This window comes from Chelon labrosus (assembly GCF_963514085.1).
Source record: "Chelon labrosus genome assembly, chromosome: 2".
Taxonomy (NCBI): domain Eukaryota; kingdom Metazoa; phylum Chordata; class Actinopteri; order Mugiliformes; family Mugilidae; genus Chelon; species Chelon labrosus.
The window spans coordinates 15,444,251-15,462,780 of record NC_140338.1 but is presented as its reverse complement, the minus strand read 5'-3'; the positions used below and the strand labels follow the sequence as shown (position 1 = coordinate 15,462,780).

General features: G+C 44.3%; 1 protein-coding gene across 2 annotated transcripts in view; it reads right to left on the bottom strand.

Moving 5' to 3' along the window:
- fbxw7 (F-box and WD repeat domain containing 7) overlaps positions 1-18,530 on the bottom strand; it is a 109,648-nt gene that overhangs the window by 8,784 nt on the left and 82,334 nt on the right. For both annotated transcript variants that reach the window (XM_084567380.1, XM_084567381.1), the window contains 6 exons: positions 13,532-13,614; positions 11,830-11,971; positions 8,716-8,850; positions 6,544-6,667; positions 6,234-6,370; positions 5,491-5,604 (listed from right to left, as the gene is read on the bottom strand). In XM_084567380.1, coding sequence (XP_084423506.1) covers positions 5,491-5,604; positions 6,234-6,370; positions 6,544-6,667; positions 8,716-8,850; positions 11,830-11,971; positions 13,532-13,614 — 735 coding nt within the window. The remainder of the gene's footprint in view (positions 1-5,490; positions 5,605-6,233; positions 6,371-6,543; positions 6,668-8,715; positions 8,851-11,829; positions 11,972-13,531; positions 13,615-18,530) is intronic.

Here is an 18,530-nt window from a genome sequence, read left to right as displayed (position 1 = left end):
TTTAATAAGATGCGTGCATTCATCCTCATTAGGGATGGTAGATTAGCTATTGATCACAGCAGTTATGGAAATCTTACTGATCAAATGAATTTTCTGTCTCTGCACTTTGTCCCACTTGCGCCTTGATTTAATTAACCAAATGTAATTGAATTAAAATTCTTCGGCGTGAGAGGAGCAAACTGTGGAAGTGGTGGCTGCGTCGGGTTCAGAGGCGAAGCGCGTCGCTGAAGTGTACAACATGCGACCCCTGACTGCAGCTGATAAGCCGCTGAGCGGTGAATGGCAGCGCAGGCCAGGAGGTTTTGTGTCAGAGTGAAAGAAGAAGAAGAAGACAAAGCTGCAGCCTGCACCCCCCCTCGATCCTCTCTGTCCTGTGATAACATTAATCACTTCATTAACTGTGGGCCAGTGTGCCACGACCGTAAAAATCAACATCGCTTCAATGTTAAAAGTCTCTTTTGTTTTATCATTGAGGTCCTTTTCCTTGAAGAACGCACCAATGAAGAGGAGAACACAGCAAATAAACAACTATGGCTGATTAGAGGAATACTGTGGTTAATTAACAGGATTACTCACAATGTTCTCACATACCTTCATTTAAATTTAAATATGTGATGAGTACGCGCCACTGCTGTGTACCATACAACTACAGGCCTGCACTTTATTGTAATCATCACTGGGGAGATGCAAGGACGCAAGCGTTTGCTCGTGAATCAAAGCCAGCGGTGGAGGCTCCAAGAAGAAGAATCACGGTGTGATTAGAGCCTACTCAAACACTGCGTGGGAAGAGAGAATATCTGAAAATGAAGCGCTTAGGCTTCTTTATCCGTCTATGAAACACACATGAAATAAGCCCGTCCGTGAGGATGAAAGAAGATTAGTGCTCGCTCAATGAACCCGTGAAGGTCCTTTCTGAAGACGCGGCTCGTCGTATAATGCTTTACATCTGCATTAAATCTCCTCTTCCTTTAAAGAACAAAACAAACAATGGGAGAGTGTTCGGTTTAGCGGTGTAAGAGCCGGACACCGTGAAAGGCGTTACATTCAGCGGATTCCCACATGTATTGGAAAAAAATAATAATGATAATCCTTCTTTCTCGACTTCACGGGAATGTCAGAAAATAAGGGTCAGTAGGGTTAAACATGCAAAGAGCTAATGCTACACGAAGGTTAAAATAAACTGCCTCAAGTCAATCTATCAGATAATTATAGACTAACACCACATGATTAAAAGATTACTGTGGCAACAGTCTGATCTACATATTGTTGGACAGTAGAGGGAAAAACAGGAAAAGGAGGTTACAAATGTCTCATTATGGTCTGAGGAAAACATCCTTTTTGGCTCACGTCACAAGAGTCTATGTCTTCCAGTATTGCATTTAAGATACTGGAAGACAAGATAAGCAGTACTGCGAAAAAACTGACAGCGGTTTCAGTTTGTTTAGGAGAGAAATGGAGGTGGAATACAGCAGGTAAACTAAAGGAGAGAGAGCTTCACCCAACATGTTTGCCCTTTTACATTTCCTGTGCTGCTGATTAGATGACATGAGTATGATTGAGTGTTTGACTCCAGGACTGACACCCTGATCTATACGGGTTTCTGTCAGTTTGCTTTCCTCCACAGAACAAGGAATTGAAGACCAATATCTCAGCCAGCAGAGGATAACAATCCTGACATACACCCATCAGGCATAACATTATGACCACCTTCCTAATATTGTGTAGGTCTCTCTTGTGGCTCCAAAACAGTTGTGACTCATCAGAGAATAGACATGGGCCTTCTGAGGGTGTCCTGTGGTGTCTGGCTACAGTATGTTGTTAGTGGGGGACTTTGGGTCCTATGGGTTGAGGGGAGGGGCCTCTGTGGATCAGACTTGTTCCAGTGCATCCCACAGATGCTTGATCAGTTTGGGATCTAGTGAATTTGGAGGCCAGGTCAACACCTTGTGCTGTTCTTCATGTTTTTTTGAGTTAAACTGTTATTGATGGTACAAAGCAACTTCAAATGTATGCGTAACTCCTGCATGTCAAACTAATTATATAGTAAATATACAACGATCAGGCATAACATTATAACCACCTTCTTAATATTGTGTAGGCCTCAAAAACAGTTGTTCCTAAACTGTTTTTGTGTGTGTGACTGTGTCAGGCCGCATCCTGCTGGGGATGGCTGCTGTCATCAAGGAGTGTCATTGCTATGGGGTGGGGGTGCCTGGTCTGGTCTGGTCTAGGTGGGTGGTACATGTCTAAGTAACATCCACATGAATGCCAGGTCCAGAAGTTTCCTAGCACAACATTGTACTGTCACAAGATGGTCAATGCTATTTACTTCTCCTGTCAGTGGTCATAATGTTGTGGCTGATCGGTGCACATGTATTTACATACTTCCATTCATTTTTTTTCTTTTTACTCATTTCCAAGCCTACAACCCAAAAACAACCTCTAATCTCTGGAGCTTTCCATGGCGTTAGTTAAAATGAGGAGAAGGTAAAGAGCGTGTCGACGCAGCTAAAGCATCTGGCAGAGGACACCTCTCCGCGGGTACGACAGCCGTCCACAGGTCTGCCATCTTAAATCTAGCTGACAGCTGAGGCTGCCGTTGACAGGCACCACCAAGGACATGTGCTGCTCTGTTAAGCACCAGGCAGCCACCTTTGAAGCAGCGAGATGTGTGCGGCTGTTTGTGTGCCTGGATGGAAGAGTGACATCTCTGGCTGAAGCCGGAGACGTGCAAAGACAAAGGGTTCCACCCACTAAAGACAAAGCCTTCAAGAACCGTCTCGGGAAGCGCTTCTTCAGCGAGGAAAACAAGACTTTCTGAAAGTCATCCAGACCACAAAGTGCAACCGCATCTGCAGGTTTCAACAGATACTCTGCTGTTGTTTGTTCAGAGCAACATTTTAACCACAAACAAACTGCGCTGTCTGACTTGATCGCCAAGTAACGGCCCAATATTTTGCAGAGGTGTGGATGCATTTCCAAAAAAATGTGCTCCTCTAATAATTCCCTGATTGCCACACAGCATGGGTTTAATTCACTGTGTTTTACATAACATGATAAATCAAGGGCAGGACAAAACTAGCAGAAAAGATGAAAGATTAACAAATATCTGCCTTGCTGAAGCTTTGGCTGCAGGAATATTTAAAAATGTAGGCCATGTCCATGCAGATTAGGAAGCTTTAAAAAAAAAAAAAAGTCACACAATTCACAAACAAATCTTGAACACAGAAAACTGCACTGGACGGATTAGTCGAACAGCTGATGGAAACATCTGCTATGAGCTTGTCAGAATCATATACGATGCAGTATTTAAGAGCTGGGCCGGGGACACTGTGTGCGGAGACTGGCACGAGAACATTTTGAATGATGTATCAGCTCCTGATTCACCACGCGGCGTCCCATCACGGGGGGATCTTCCCGATGGCTCAGAAACCGAACACAAGGTTTCTGAGAAAAAGGAGCCGAGAAGTGTTAACGCCGTCTTACCTCTGGCCCAATGTGTCTATGCTGTGACCAATTCCTTCTCCCATCCCATCAATTTAAATCTTTCACCAAGTGCCTGAGCAGCATTACAAAGCTCCCCCGAAGAAAAGGACAGGTTGCCTCCGATCCCTGAACGTATGAGCCAGTAGAAGTCCTGAAATCTATAATCTTTCACCAAACTCATTACTAATTTGAAGGATTGCTTTTGAGCCACTCAAAACTTTCCTTTCAGCGAACGGGGCTGAGGGAACAAAGAACATTTTTCAGCCTAATGGCATCAGACTTTTAAAAGAAGAAAGACTCATAATCGCGATTGCTCACATCTGCTGATCATCACGCTGCCATCACTTATTGATCCGATTCTGAGTAAGAAGTTTGGGCGTTAGCAGCAGACTTGTGGAGGCGGTGTTTTTCATTCAAGCAAGAGCAGATGTACTGGTTACTACAAGCTAAGAGGAATGACACAGGCATGTGTGTTCAAGAGACATTCATCCAAGGGCCATCGTCTATGCTAACACTTCAACAACGCTGATAGCCACTCTACAGGCCCACATCTAACAAGGACAAAGTAACAGAGGAAAAAATAGCAATCAAGTCCTCAAGTCATCTGGCAAGGACTGTAAAGAAATCTTGACAGCAGAGAGGAAGAACAAATGTAGATGTGGGTAAATCTCACTGTATCTTTACTTTACAGTTTCTCTGGCATCGACGGCCACTTCAACAAAATGGTTGACTTGGCTTAATTGGCTGCTCCTCTCCACAAAGGGATTCTCTTTCTGGCGTTGAGAGCTAAGGAAGCAAAAGGAGATGAAATCCACAGAGGGGATGTGTGCTCTGAATGCAGCACCCAGACATAAAACGGATTTATTCTCATCTCTTCTTCTAATGTAAACAAACAGCCCTGAGGCAGATTAGAATTGTAGGAAACACACACGCGATATAGTGAGAGTCTGTGACGTCTGTCTGAAGGCAGGGTGGCTTCAGAAAAAAAAATAAAAAAAGCAGTGGAGCCTGCTGGTGATGTGACTCATCGCAGACTTCCACCACCCATATGGAGCCACTGCGGCTGTAACTCAACAACCTGTCATCCTGATATTAGTGTTTGGGGTGAAGGAGAGCCAAACCGCGCTCCATGCCTATCGGATGACCTTGGAGAAATCTGTTCAGATCAGCAAATGCTGTGACTGATACGCGTGTAATCACCCGTTGGCTGGAGGCCAGTTTTACTTTATGGGTTAGGCCGAGTCTTTGCAGCAAATGAAAGCAAACTGTCTGCTCTATTGTGTCCGGAAGAAATAGAAACCTGCTGCAGTGCGATCATGCAGAATATCGAATTCTGAGAGCTTTTCTTTGAGTGTTTTTATATTGTGAAGTGGAATTCACAGCCCGACGTTATCCAATTTATTTGGGTAAAAGTTAAAGGAACGGAGCAGAAGGAGAGATATGCAATAACGGTGAACAGAGGATTTTATTTTTTTTTAAGTATTAAGCTCTTTTGAACACGTAGTCCAGCACAGAAGCATGAAAGCGCCGTGATTTACAGCAACCTGTGAATCCCTCTCCAATGCCACAGCCCTAACCACTGCTTTTCTTTTTAACACACAGCGTAAAGCTGCAGCACAAGGCTTGTGTGGCTGCACCAGCTTCAGTGATGAATACTAACACTGCATGCGGACATGTGCTGTGTAACAAGTCAGCAAAATGGATAAATGTAAGAAGAGAGGATAGACTGATACAGAGTGGAGTGCAGGAAGATTTGGTGTGGTAGAGGAAATGTTGCTAATGACGACCACATTAGAGGGAGCTGTACAGCTTTAAGTATAGCTAAATGTATAATATGCTACATGTGATGACAGGAAGTCTTTATAGCAGTTAATCACTATTCAACAACCGTTTCCTTCAATTTCAGATCTTAAAGTCTAATGTTTGAGAGTTACAAAACGGTCCAACTGCAGAAGTCAGTAGAAAAAGGAAGGACGATAATTAAAGGAGAAGTCAAACCCCTACCTTTCCTGTGATGGCCGACCAGACTTTCAGCGTGTTGTCGTCAGAGCCGCTGACGATGCGGTTGCCACAGAACTGGAGGCAGGTGATCACGTGGTCATCGTGGCCTTTCAGCACCTTCACATCGACCAAACGAAGGGAGATCAGTGAGAAGAACACAGAGGAGGGACGTGCAATGACGAGGACAAACAACAAGAACGGTGACGCGGTGCTTCATACAAGTAAAAAAAACAAAAAACAGATATGGGGAAAAGGTCTTGTAGAGCTGCAGGTGTACACGGCTCTTTAAGCAGCGCTGCATGATGGTGTGTGTCTGTGCAGTCTCTGCTACTGGGTCACAGAAGTGCAAGCTCAGCAGATGACAGGACCCACTGCCTATATACAGTAGACCGAAGAGCACAGGAACCAAACTTATGCCGGTGGTGGCCTAAACAACCCGCTGGCCGCCTCACAACCAGCGAATGGATCGGCTTTTTCACGCTGGTTTTACTTTATGGGAAACTTCTGAACAGATAAAAGACGAAGGCAGGGTTTAGGCTGAAGGAGAGCAGGATCACGTTGTGCTCAAAGTCAATTATTATTCCACACGAATACCGCAGAGCACAGACCTGACCCATCTCTAAGTTTCCATCAACTCCACACTTCAGACCTTTATTGAACCTTCTTTCTGTGACTCAAAGCCATTTGATATCAGATCTATAAGATCAGCAAACCTGAGGGGAATTTCAGTTTGAAAGAAGAGCTACCTTGGGTGATTTGAGGTCTCCTCTCCTCCAGTTAGTGTCTATTCTGTGCTGCCTGATGTAGGCACTCTTCCAGGGACTGTGAGTGAAGCCAGGCTTGACAATTTTCCTCTTCTTCAGGGGCAAAGGCTCATCGATACCTGTTTGGACAGAGACAGGAAGCTGACTAATAAGCTCTTGTTTTTTTTTTTTTTTCCTATAAAAGAAGTTTTTAAACAGGGGTAAATTTATTTGCAGTAGCACCAGACTGCTCCTGCTGGGCCGCTGCTCCGTGCCTCTCTGCCTGCATCTGTTGCAAAGACGCAAGACTCACCCTCTTCCCTGCATTTCTCCCTCCACAGCAGGTTGTCTTCTGCCAGGATGCGCCAGTAGCGACACGTCTGCGCCGCTTGGAGGAGGTCCTTCGGTTCCAGGAATGACAGCACATACAAAGCCAGCTGTTGAGAGAGACGGACGAGGAATGTGAGAGGTGTGAATGGTAAAGGAAACACAAAAAGGCAGCCATTATGTTCCATAGCTGGCTTATACAACAGTGCAAACACCTGATGATGGAAAAGGTTTAAGTTAACTAAGCTACAGTGACAAAAGGGAACAGCTAAGAAAACACTTTCTGCACAAACTGTATGCAAGACATTAACAGCATGAATCAAACTGTCAAGTGAAGATGGCACTATTGAATTAAATCAACAGTTCTGTCGCCCATACAGAAATATAGAATAAAAGCTTCACGCAGCAGGTAATCCTGACAGGGCTGGAGTTTGTTTGTGCAAAGCCGTTGAATGAGGACACAAAACCCGGTTTAATGAGCACAAATCTGGACTCCCGAGGGACGGAATGAAACACAGTCACCTCATTCGCTCAAACAAAGCACGAAACGCACAATGTCTATAAAACAATGCGGTGGATCGAGCATCAGGTCCAGTCATTGTTCCGCATCATTGTAAAAAAGGATTAGGAATCTGCTTGACGGTATGTAGTTTGACCCGTTGTGCAAGTTCTTTCATTGTACTCCAATAATCTGAGGCGATGCTGATCCAAAACGCACAATGACACATCCAAGGAGTGGCGTCATGAATGTCTCGATGGAGTCAAATGACCCAGAAAATGTTAAGGCATACTTGAAAAAAAAAAAAAGGATTGATAAATGATCTAAAAGCAATTGGTGCATATCTGGACTAATGCCAGTTATAACAAGTCCACAACTGCACGAGTCACACACCTAACGGGCAGTGGCAACACACAGCGAAAAAAGAAAAAGACGAGGGAATAAGATGTCTCATAATTTGTGGTGTGGCTGGAGGTAATTAGAGGGGAAAGAGTTTTCAGAGGGAGAGCTATCTTGGGCCGATCTTTAATGCTCCTCCACTTCATTTATTGTGTCGTGCTTTGCTGTATTTTCTCCAGTGAAATGTCCTGATGAATGAAAACTTTAGCTCAATATAGTTGTGTGCAGGAGCTGAATCTCTCTGTTTCAAGTCTGGCTATGGCTTTGTCTTTTTGTGAAACTGGCTTGTGACCATCACTGTATCTGCATGAAAACCAAAGCTTTGGTCATTTTAACATCTGTAATATCAGGAGGTTCAATACTTTCTGATAATATTTTGTAGCTTTTATCAATCTGCTGGGTTGCAGTTTAATTTAAGATTCCTCTGAAGCCACTCGCTCCAGAAACAGAAGAAAAACCCCATCACATCCATCCTTGACGTGCCTCAATCACCTAAAGTCCTGCCGAGGCCAGCAGTCATTACCAGAACTGAGGATATTTCAGATGTTTTAAAAAAGGATCCAAGCCAGTGATTGCTTTTAAAACCCGATACGCAGCCTTCTGCAGAGACTGTTCAGTGTTTCCAATTCCAACTACTGTATCTACGGCGCAACCGCGGGGACTGTCCTGTTGAAATTACTCGACAACCCAACCCAGTGTATCTCCAGCAGCTCTGACTGAAAGGAGAGACGGGATTATCAAAAGATGTCAAAGCAAACAAGAAATGTAGAAAAAAAGAGGGAGCAGCATAGAGCAAACAGAATGAAAGGAGAGGGCTCATGTCCCACTGCGAACACACATGAAGCTGTTTGTATATCTGGTTTTGGAGCAAGCGGTGCTGACACCTTGAAATCTTGCATCTTATTGCCTCACTCTCTGCACCACCACCGCCCTCATCCCAACACCTGCCAGACGAGGTGTAAAGTATCTGATCTGCTGCGCGAGATAAAGTGGATTGAGGCTGTTTTGCAGGAATCTCTTATGTGATCTCATTATGAGTGTGGCACTTCAGATTGTTTGTGTTGTCAGTTATGATGTAGAACAAAAACAAGACACAAACCGCGGCGGCCTGTGAGGGAAGACCGTGACGGGATTAAGGCCGAGAGGACGCCTCGCCTCTCCGTCAGATGTGTTCATTGACAAATGAACATGGGGAGTTCAGATCAGGGGGAAGAGGGATCAGAGGGAAGTTGGGGGGATTAGGGCTGGGATAGAACTCACCTCTTTGGGCAGCAGGGAGATGAAGTCTCGCTGAAACTGCGGCTCAATCACCTGCATCATATGCTTGACTTGCGTGGGCTCACAGCTGTCAATCAGCTCATCCAGCGCCAGCAGCTTCTCTGGGCCAGTCCAGCTCTGGAGTACACACAGCACAGAGAGAGAGAGCGAGAGAGAGAGGAAAAAAATCAGTCTGATGATGGTTTACGAAACATGATTGCTTCAAAGTGGCGGCTTGGAACAACGGACAAAAGGGAAGGAGCTCATTTAGTAGAAAATACTGAGCTGCACTGGCTGTCAATCAAGAAAACACCTCTAGACCTCTGCTAAATATTATTATTTTAAATCACAGTTTACAGTTCACCACCGTATTTTTTTTTTCCTCAAGGTAGACCTTGAGGAAAAAATTGTGCATTTGTGTGGACTGCATTTGGCTTTTTATAAAACTGATGCACTGAAGATGTTTTTTAATTCAGGAGTGAAGCAGCCGGAACAATTCTCTCCAAAAGGGGCAAGTTATAGATCAGCTGAAGGGAATAGCTTTACAGGCACAGTTTAATTTTTATATTTGTGTACTCTTCTTGCTTTTATTGTGCTCCCTCCCACTGTATTCTCTCTACTCTATCTAATTCACTAGTTGAACACCATCAGCGTAACACTCATTAAACGTCCACATCTGGACTGTACAGTGAATTGAATGCAAAGCACTTGGGTGTTAGAGGATGGCTGTCCCAGTTTTTTTTCCTCCCCACAAGTCTGAAACTGTGACCGGAGTGCTTTGGAAACATCCTGCCGTGTGCACTCTTAATGTTCCCTACGTGCCTTCCACAGCAGCACAGAGTAGCTTCAGGCACCTGCGTACTTCCAGCAGCCAACACATCAGTGGAAAACGTGAACGTCTGTAACCAGACTCCATCCAAACGTTTATTAGGAACCTTATTTCTTGTGCTCGAGCATTCGGTTGTTTAATAGCAGCTGATAAACTGTGTGTTCGACCCGGCAGCCGCGGTTGTTTTTCCTCTACGGGGCACTGAACTCTAACAATAATTACAGGCCGCGGTGCCGGGTGGAAAAACCTGGCACGCGCAAACCACCTGTAATTTGGCGGCTAAAAGCTTTAGCCAGAGGTGCTGGTTCTGAATGTAACCGGGAGGGGGGGGGGGGTGTTCGGGTACCCAATCCCCAACAGAGAGAGGACTGAGCACCAGCTACGTTGGTGTTGTCTCAATTTTTTGCCACATTGTTATGTGTACTTTGGCTCAAACTGAATCCTGAACGCCACAGGTTTACCATTACCAATCAGAGGTGAGACGCGTCTAGAAAACTATGTACGGAAACTATGAAATGTTTTTATTATCTTATTTTATAGAGCACAGCTTTAAACAGCTGTGAATGTTTTCCAGGAGAGAACAGCTAAAAGCTCAGATGTAGAATATTCAAATAAAAGTTCATTAGGGTTTGCTGAGTCCTGTGAGACTGTAACCACTGCAGTAAATGTATGAGGTTCTCCATGTATTCCTGGAGATAAACTATTTCCCCCCTCAACGTGCCAGACCTACTTTTGCTTCGTTTAGTCATTTAAATGTGAGAATGGCAGCGACACAAACCGAGAGTTAACATCTGGGATCGCGGCGCTACCACTCAGACACGCAGAGGACCCGGGCTGGCACACTGACGCACAAGTGGTACTCTTTTGATCAGCTAATCATTATGATGGGCTGCTGACAAAATCTCTCAGCTCAAGACATTCGGGGGAAACACTGAAGAACGTGCAGGAAGCAAAAAAAAAAAAGAAAGAAAAGAAAACAGAAAGCGCTTAGTTTCATAAAGACTGAACTCCTCAGCCTTAAAAGAAGACTGCAACCAAAACACAGATTAGGATAATTAGGATTACTGTGAGCTACAAAGACTGTAAGGAGGCAATTATTTCATCTTTTACACTCACCATAATGCCATTTTTGTTTAACTAATTTATGTAACAATTAACATTGACAAGCTTGCTGATTTTACCCCTCTGCTAAACTAATAGATATGTTAATTGGCGGGCCTGAAGTGTTTGTAGGTGGATTTCGTTACCTGTGAACACAGAGCGGTTACAGGTTTTCACAGTTTCCACACTTCGTACCAACTTAAGCTAATTGGCTGCCGTCTTCACATTTAATGTAGAGGCACTAACGTAGAGAGTGGCATCAATCTGGTTATAGAAATCAGCAAAATGAGATTCATTTCCTCAGTCCTCCAACCAAATCTTGCCTTCTTTCAAGCCCGAGCGTGCTGCTTCGTGGTTGTGTTTCTCTCTTTCCGGCTAGCAGGCTACGACGGGAGAAGGAATGTAAAGAAAGTATGTTTGAAGTTTGGCTGCCTGTGGCCTGCGCTGCGAGATTAAAGACGGCAGACAGCCGACAGGTCAGCCGTCAGGAGTGAGGCACATAAACGCAAAATAAACACAGAGGTGTCACAGGTTCACTCAGCTATTCAAAGATAATAAGTTTGAACTCTCTTAGGTAATGAAATCCATGGCAACCCATTATATGGAAATTCAGGGGACGCCATCAAGGCTAATATATTTAAATGACATCTTATTTCCTTGAGGTCTCAAGTCATTAGCGTGTAAGTCTAACGGGAAAGAAATGGCTCTATTACTCTACATCAGTTCATGCAGTGATAATAGAGGAATATTAATATTAACATGGGGTAAACTATATGATTACCTTTTGTAATCTCATGTTATTGACAGTTATCACTGGTGGCTAAAAGTATAAAAATGAATAAACTTCATGCCAACTTGAATCATCATTGATATGCATAGTGTAGTAGTAGTGTCTGTACTACAGAGGATCAGAGTTGACAGCTTTTAATATAGACAATAGATTCGTCTGATCTCATAACTCTGCTTTTTAGTCTGAACAGGTACGGCTAATCCCAATTCCACGCTACAGTGCCTATGGTAATGTGGTGGGCCACAACAACAAGGCAGCAATTATCTCTGAGACTAAGTGAACATTGATTGGGCACAACATATGCTTTCTGATGAGCTTTTCCCGAGGCTTCGGCGTCGCCCGGGGAGGGAGGGAGAAGAAAGAAAGAGGGAAAACTGCAAAACTGCAGAGTGCTCACCTGAAATGTTCGGAGCCATTCTTGGAGACCCGTGGGTGGCTGGATTGAGGTGATTCGTCGTCTCTGTTGCCCCTGGCTGTTGGCCGTTCTGATATGACCAAACGTGGTGGGTGTGGATGGACATGGGACAATTCCTGTCGGGCTGCAATTTAAAGGAATAATAGCTTAAAGATTGATGCTGAGCCGAGGCCTTCAGAGGCAAATAGGCCGCCGCAGACATCAGAGTGGGGATTCTTTCACAACGTATTAAGAACAAAACGTTTCAGATATATAATTCTACAAACAAATATGACACAAAAGACAAATTTAAATTGAAAGAATTGTTTCCTATCCTTTATTTGGTTTGGCAGCCAAGACCTTGTTTCCATTTTGCTGCAAAGCTGGAATACCATTTGCGTTTTCCACTGCACTTTCCTTAACTAACTCACTTCTTTCTGATTATGGACAAATTAAGAGCAAATTAAAACATTTATTGTCATAATTAAGGGATAAATCTCTTGTATTGACACTATTAAGAAGCAATTTATTGTCTAAGAGCCCCACAGTAAGCGTAATGTTCTCATATAACAAACATTTTAAAGGGTAATATCTGGAAAAAATCGAAATAAAATGCTAAATATGTTGATAAATACATTTTATGCCCTTGTCTAGTTTCAGAGAAAACTAGAGCCATATGCAGTTCGTCAAAGTCAGAAAAACTCTGCAAACATTTCCTTGAAAGTATTACAAACTATTGGCTTTCATTTTAATCCACCTCATTTATATCAATGAGCGCTGGCTCAATAACACAAACCTCTCTGTATAATGCGATGCAATTCAACAGCACCACAAAACTACAGCCTCCAGAATGTCATTACCACACCTCTTTAAAACACTTTCAACAAAAACTGATCGATAAAACCTTCACGAAGATGGAATCTGCTGCAGAACTGCATTTGTTTAAACGCGTATACCTAATAAAATGGCAAAGCGAGTGTGTATTTCTGACTCTAACCCTAACTTCAAAAGTGTCCAGAGTCCCACAGATTTCTGTTCGGCGGCCGAATCTCCTGTTGGGCCTGGATGTAAAAAAAAAAAAAAAAAAGGGCAGTGCAGGACTTCAAAGAGCGCCCATGTGCCCGTGTAATGTAAGGGCAGCAGGAGAAGCTATCCAGTGGGCATCCTCAACGCCTCGGATTCTGCTCGCTGACGGCAAAACGGGAAGCTGGGGGTCGATTTCATTATTGATTCATTTTTAATGGGAGAGGAAGCTGAGATGGAGCCAGTTACATAGCAACATTTACAGCTAAGTGGCTGTGTTCAGTTTGAATTTTAATGCAGCTACATGTGAACACCTGCATTAAATATTCAGGGTGAGGGAAACATCTGGGACCGCTGGCTGGATGCTGCAGATACACTGGAATCATCCTTCTGTTTAAAGACACGTATAGCGTCTTTGTTCATGCGTCTCTGCATTTTTTATTGTTTTTCAATGTAGGCGCAATTATTATGTGTAGAGCATAAAAAAATAATGAGATATGGCTCTATAGGATATAATGTCTGTGAAAATCCTTGTGACCCCCTGGAAAACTGGAAGCAGGAGCATCTTCGTTAGGCAGCTGGGATGCCTTATGCATGAAGCGTATGTATACATATATATATATATATATATATATATATATATATAAAAACATATATATATATATAGTATAGGTTTTCTTACCTCGGATACTCTGGGCCTTTGCAGGGCTTTTTTCCTGAAGGGAAAGATCGGACCTCGGGGCCATGGTCCAACTTTCTCTTCATCTGAGAAAGGAAATAGAGAAAATATAAAAACATTAGGGGGAGGGGCTTTGTATTAAAAACACACACACAAAAAATAAGCACATTTTTGCATAACCCATCAATTTATTTCTCTTTGAAGGCGAGTCTAAGCCACTCTACGTTTAAGTAAGAGTCCTGCGCTTGAAAATCAAATTTAAAAAAAGGACACAGGTCAGGGAGATTTCTAAAAACAGAAAATTGCTTCCGCAAGTTACAGACTTTGTTAACATTATGTCTGAAATTCTGCATATTAAATACAGACGCCAAAGACTCACAACAGCTTTATGCAAATAGGAAATTAAACTTTAATGCTCAGTTTAATATCATGCTCCAAAAAAAAGGAGAGACCAAACGAGCTGCTGTAGATGAAGCAGCCTAACGTTACGAGGCTGAGGAATGCCGAGCGGTGTTTGTTTTACGACGCTGTGCCCAATTTTGATTGTGTCCCATGTTGAGAGAACATGACAAGTGAGCGGTGATCTCCGGGCAACCAAACACCCGGCAATATTCATAGGTAAACAAACACCTCCAAACTTCAAGGGTACGACGTGTTCGCGCACACAAAGTAAAAACAACATTTTCGCGGAGGGTGTAGGGCGCATTCTTTCAGAGTGAAGCCTGATTCATTCCGACGCTTTAGACAGAAAAACAAAGCGAGTCAGTTCTTTATTATTCTCTGTCACCTGCATGTGCGCGCACCAGCCAATCCCCGTTACCACCTACCCTACTGCGCAAACAAAGGCGCCAGTGTAAAGGCCCGGGCAAGCCAATTTTCTTCATCCCATGCCTGCCACACACACTCTCACTCTCTCTCTCTCTCTCTCTCTCCCTGGCAAGGCTTCTCAACACACATGCAAGTGATCACCATCTCATCGCCAGTCCCTCATGAATAAACAAGCTACCCGAACACTGATTTTTAGTGTTTGGCCCGAAATAAGATACACAACGTGACAGCCTGAGCTTGTTCATTCATTAATTAAGTATGTGTCTGTTTAGGTGAAAGCTCCTTCAGATCTTCAGATTTGCACACTCGACAAATCATTAGGTACACCAATCTAAAACTGAATGCACCAAATCCTCCTTTGTGACTGTTTTAGTGTTCAGTTTATGTTGAGACAGAAAGGTGGTGATTCAACTGTATGATTGCTGGAGGATGTAGTTTGTGGTGTTGTTAAACTGGGTTGAATTAAACACTAGAGTGTTTCTATTATTTAGTCTAGACCACTGACTAAAACGGGGTTGCCAAATTAATAGAAACATATTAATACCACAACCTTCATGGAGCCAAAATTTAGTGTAGAACTGTTATAGTAGAATGCATTTGCTTTCACTGGGGTACCTAATGAATTGCCCTTCATATTTCCCTGCTATGTTTGGCCAAATGTCCAAAAGATAGACATCTAAAAATGCACCCTCTCATTGGAAACCGTGAAGCTACAAATAGGTAGGGAATGTGTGGCATTTATACTTTAAGAATCGTACTCGCTTATCATAACACATTAACCATCTGGTATTCGCAGCTTTCACGCGCGTGCTTTATTCCTCACACGTGGCACGTCTTTCACAAGATGACAGCGCTCGTGGCTTGGGGTCAAAAGTATTTAGCGACAGTTTGTCTGCAGCTACAGCGCAGCCTGTCGTCCCGCAAGACCCAACCTGTCCTGGGAAAGACAAAACTGTTCCTTCTGTCCTTCTGCCATTGTATAATCTGATATTGGTTTGTGGAAACCAGAAACCAAAATTAAATTTAGCCTCTCCTCTGAGGCAAACAATGCTCTTTTTGATGCATTTTTTTGGTTTGTTATTGTAGCTTGAGCGCTACGCAGGAAAACAGCAGCGGACATTTGACTCCATACTGTCTGGATCGACAGTGGCATGATTGCATGCCTCTCCTCAAGATGTGTTTTTTTCTTCTTTCTGTTTATCACTATAATTTGTTGGGTGTGTGTGTGTGTGTGTGTGTGTATACGTGTATGTGTGTATGTGTGTTTGTACACTTTGTCTTCAGCCTGAGGGGCACAATTGAGCGTTGAGAATGGGAGTGATGAACCAAGAAAAGGAATGTGGGGAGAAAAAAAATAAAAAAAGTTTTGTCTACAACCCGAGAGACACCCATGAATTAGTAATCAATATGGGATTCCTGCCTCTGTATTAAACAAGGATTACAGATGCGGTGCGACGAAACTACCGACAGTCGGCCGAAGCTTGAGCGTCTACGAGCATGTGTGCATGATTTGCACACCAATATGTGCTACAGGTTAGGAGATCTTTTCCTCGCAACTCAGCTCATGTGTGGAGCTGCTGATAGGCAAAAGGGGAGACCATTAAATAAAATAAAATAAAATAAAATAAAAAACTAGGGAAAGGCTGGAAAATAAAAAAGGCAGCAGTATATTTGGCAAAAACACAATAGATCTATTCCAAACGTTTGAAAAGCCATCCAGGTCTTAAAGCTCATGTTAGATTTGTCTACGTGCTGGATGTTATAAAGCGGGGGGTTTATAAGGTATTCACAGGTTTTTAAGAAGTGGCTCTTAAACCCAGCCGCCTTTTTTCTTGAAGCGGTGATCTCACTGCAATGGCAGTTCAGTAGCCAAGGAGAGCCTGGGTGTGCGTATGCATGCAGTGGGTGTGTGTGCATGCAGTGGGTGGGTGTGTGTGTGTTTTGTGTGTGTGTGTGTTTCTGAGTGTGAGAGAGAAAAAAGGGAGGCGGGTGGAGGGGGAGGCGGGGGGCTGTGGCGGCTGGCTTTGAGTGTGTTCGCCTGTGTAAGAAAACCTCAAACTAAATGTGAGCACGAAGGAAAAAAAAAAAAGAAGAAGCATGCAAGCAGCCTCTCCTTGTGTTTGAGCCTGGGAAAAGGTAACCAGAGAACGCAGCGTGTTGGTAAATCACTACCAATCAGTCAGTCCCCTCCTTCGTCTCCTTCACTCTCCGGCCAAAAGCACGACAGATGGATACGCAGGGAGTTAATGATATTTTAAAGACAAGCAATCGCTCTTACATAACGCGTGCATTCCTTTCAAGCCAGACGACATCCTGCAGCATCCGTCACTTGAGAAACCTTTTCTCGGTTTTCCAAACAGTGTTTAAGAGCAGTCGCGAAAGACATTCCCCACGCCAATCAGAAAACAATCTCAAAAATGGAAAGTTGGGAGGATTTTTAAGGTCGTTAAACCAGAAAAGTGGCTGAATTGAATTTGTCTTTGCAAATAAACGAGCCCTGTAGGATGACTTCAAAATCCTGACCTTAAAGTGACTACATGCACAAAATGGATGGAGAACACAAATGAGCAAACATTATTAGATCTAACTCTGTAAAATCCTGCGCCGCAAGGGATATTCAGAGTCTGATTTTGAATTGCATTAACACATTTGTTTACAATACACTCCCTGGCTGACGGAGTCCCTTTCACATCCCTTTTTTTTTGTATTTTCTATGTCGCGCTCTGCACTTCCAGTAAAGGGAGCGTCGTTTTATGGCTGCCATCCAGCATAATACACCCAACATCCTTGAGGATATTCTACCTCACGCAGTCTGACACAGTGACCCATTATCTGTGGTTGGAGCCTGAGGCGGAGTGCACAGTGTCAGGGAATAGGCTACTCAAGCAAGGCAGCGGCGGACCGATCACATGCATCTCAAGCATAGTTAGTTTTGGTCAGTGCAAGACAACCGCCGCTGCTGCTGCTGCTGCTGCTGCTGCTGCTGCATAATGAAGAATCCTCCTCATAACCCTGCAAAGTGGGGAGGATTTGCAGGGGGTGGGGTGGGGGCGAACGCTGTCATGTTTTGACAGGTAAAGTCCGCACGCACTGCAATGCAATGAAGATGGAGGTGACACCAGCAGTGCATATGTGGAATACGCTGTATGTTGTAGCCGAGGCATCTCTGTGAAAGGGAGGACCCACAGCTGAGGTACAGGTGCAGAGCGCATGCAATCAATACTGGGGCAAAATGGGGTCTTATATCAGCCACGGACGGGGGAATTCACAAGCGTATGAGGCACAGATGTGGACACGTTCCCGTGGAGCACTGCAGAAGCGAATGGGTGTCAAAGCACCAAAGCCAAAACCGTGATAATCTTCATTAACGCAGCTGAAGTTACGAGGAAGGGACGGATGCCAAGGCGCGCCGTGGTATCACAACATTTAACGCAGCGCTAACATAACATTAAGGCCCAGGCAATTAAAGAGGCGTCTCTGGAGGTCTGCTACACTGCTGTTCATCCTCCGCAGTGGCCGCACAATCTGCCGAGAGAGGCGCGTCTGAAGAAAAATGTGGGCGACGGAGCGAGTCAAACATTAAATAATAAGAGACGAGAGCTGTGCTGATGAGAGGGGGGGGGGAGAGACGCGGCGGTTGAATACGAGCAGAGATCCTACTCACTTTGTAGAAAATCATCTTTAAAGTGCCGTAGAACCCCATCCTGGTAATCCGGTGTGTTTTCCTCTTTTTCCTCTTCAGTGGCAATCGGCGAAGTCCAAATGTGTGCGCGCGGCGGGGAGATCGCTCTGACGGTGCGAGGGCAGTGTACTCTCAGGTAAATCCGACGCCGTCTCTGATGTGAACATGCTCGGGCACGTCACCGGACTGGCGTGCATGCAGCAGATTCCCCCGGTAGAGGCATTAGAGGAAAGGAAAAGAGAAAAAAAAAAAAAGGAGGGGAAAATCTCCGCCGTATCACGTCGACTTCAGAAAAAGGGGATAGGTCGATGGGTGAACAATGCGATGCGACGATCCGGGAGGCTTGTGCGCCGCCGACCAGCCTCGCAGAGCAGGGAGTGAACAGATGAGGGAGAAAGAGGGTGACACTCCGGCAGGAAAAGGGGAGGAGTGCAGGGGGAGAGCGTCAGAGCGCAGAGCAGTGCCCTCTTCCTCTTCGCAGAGCTGCACGAC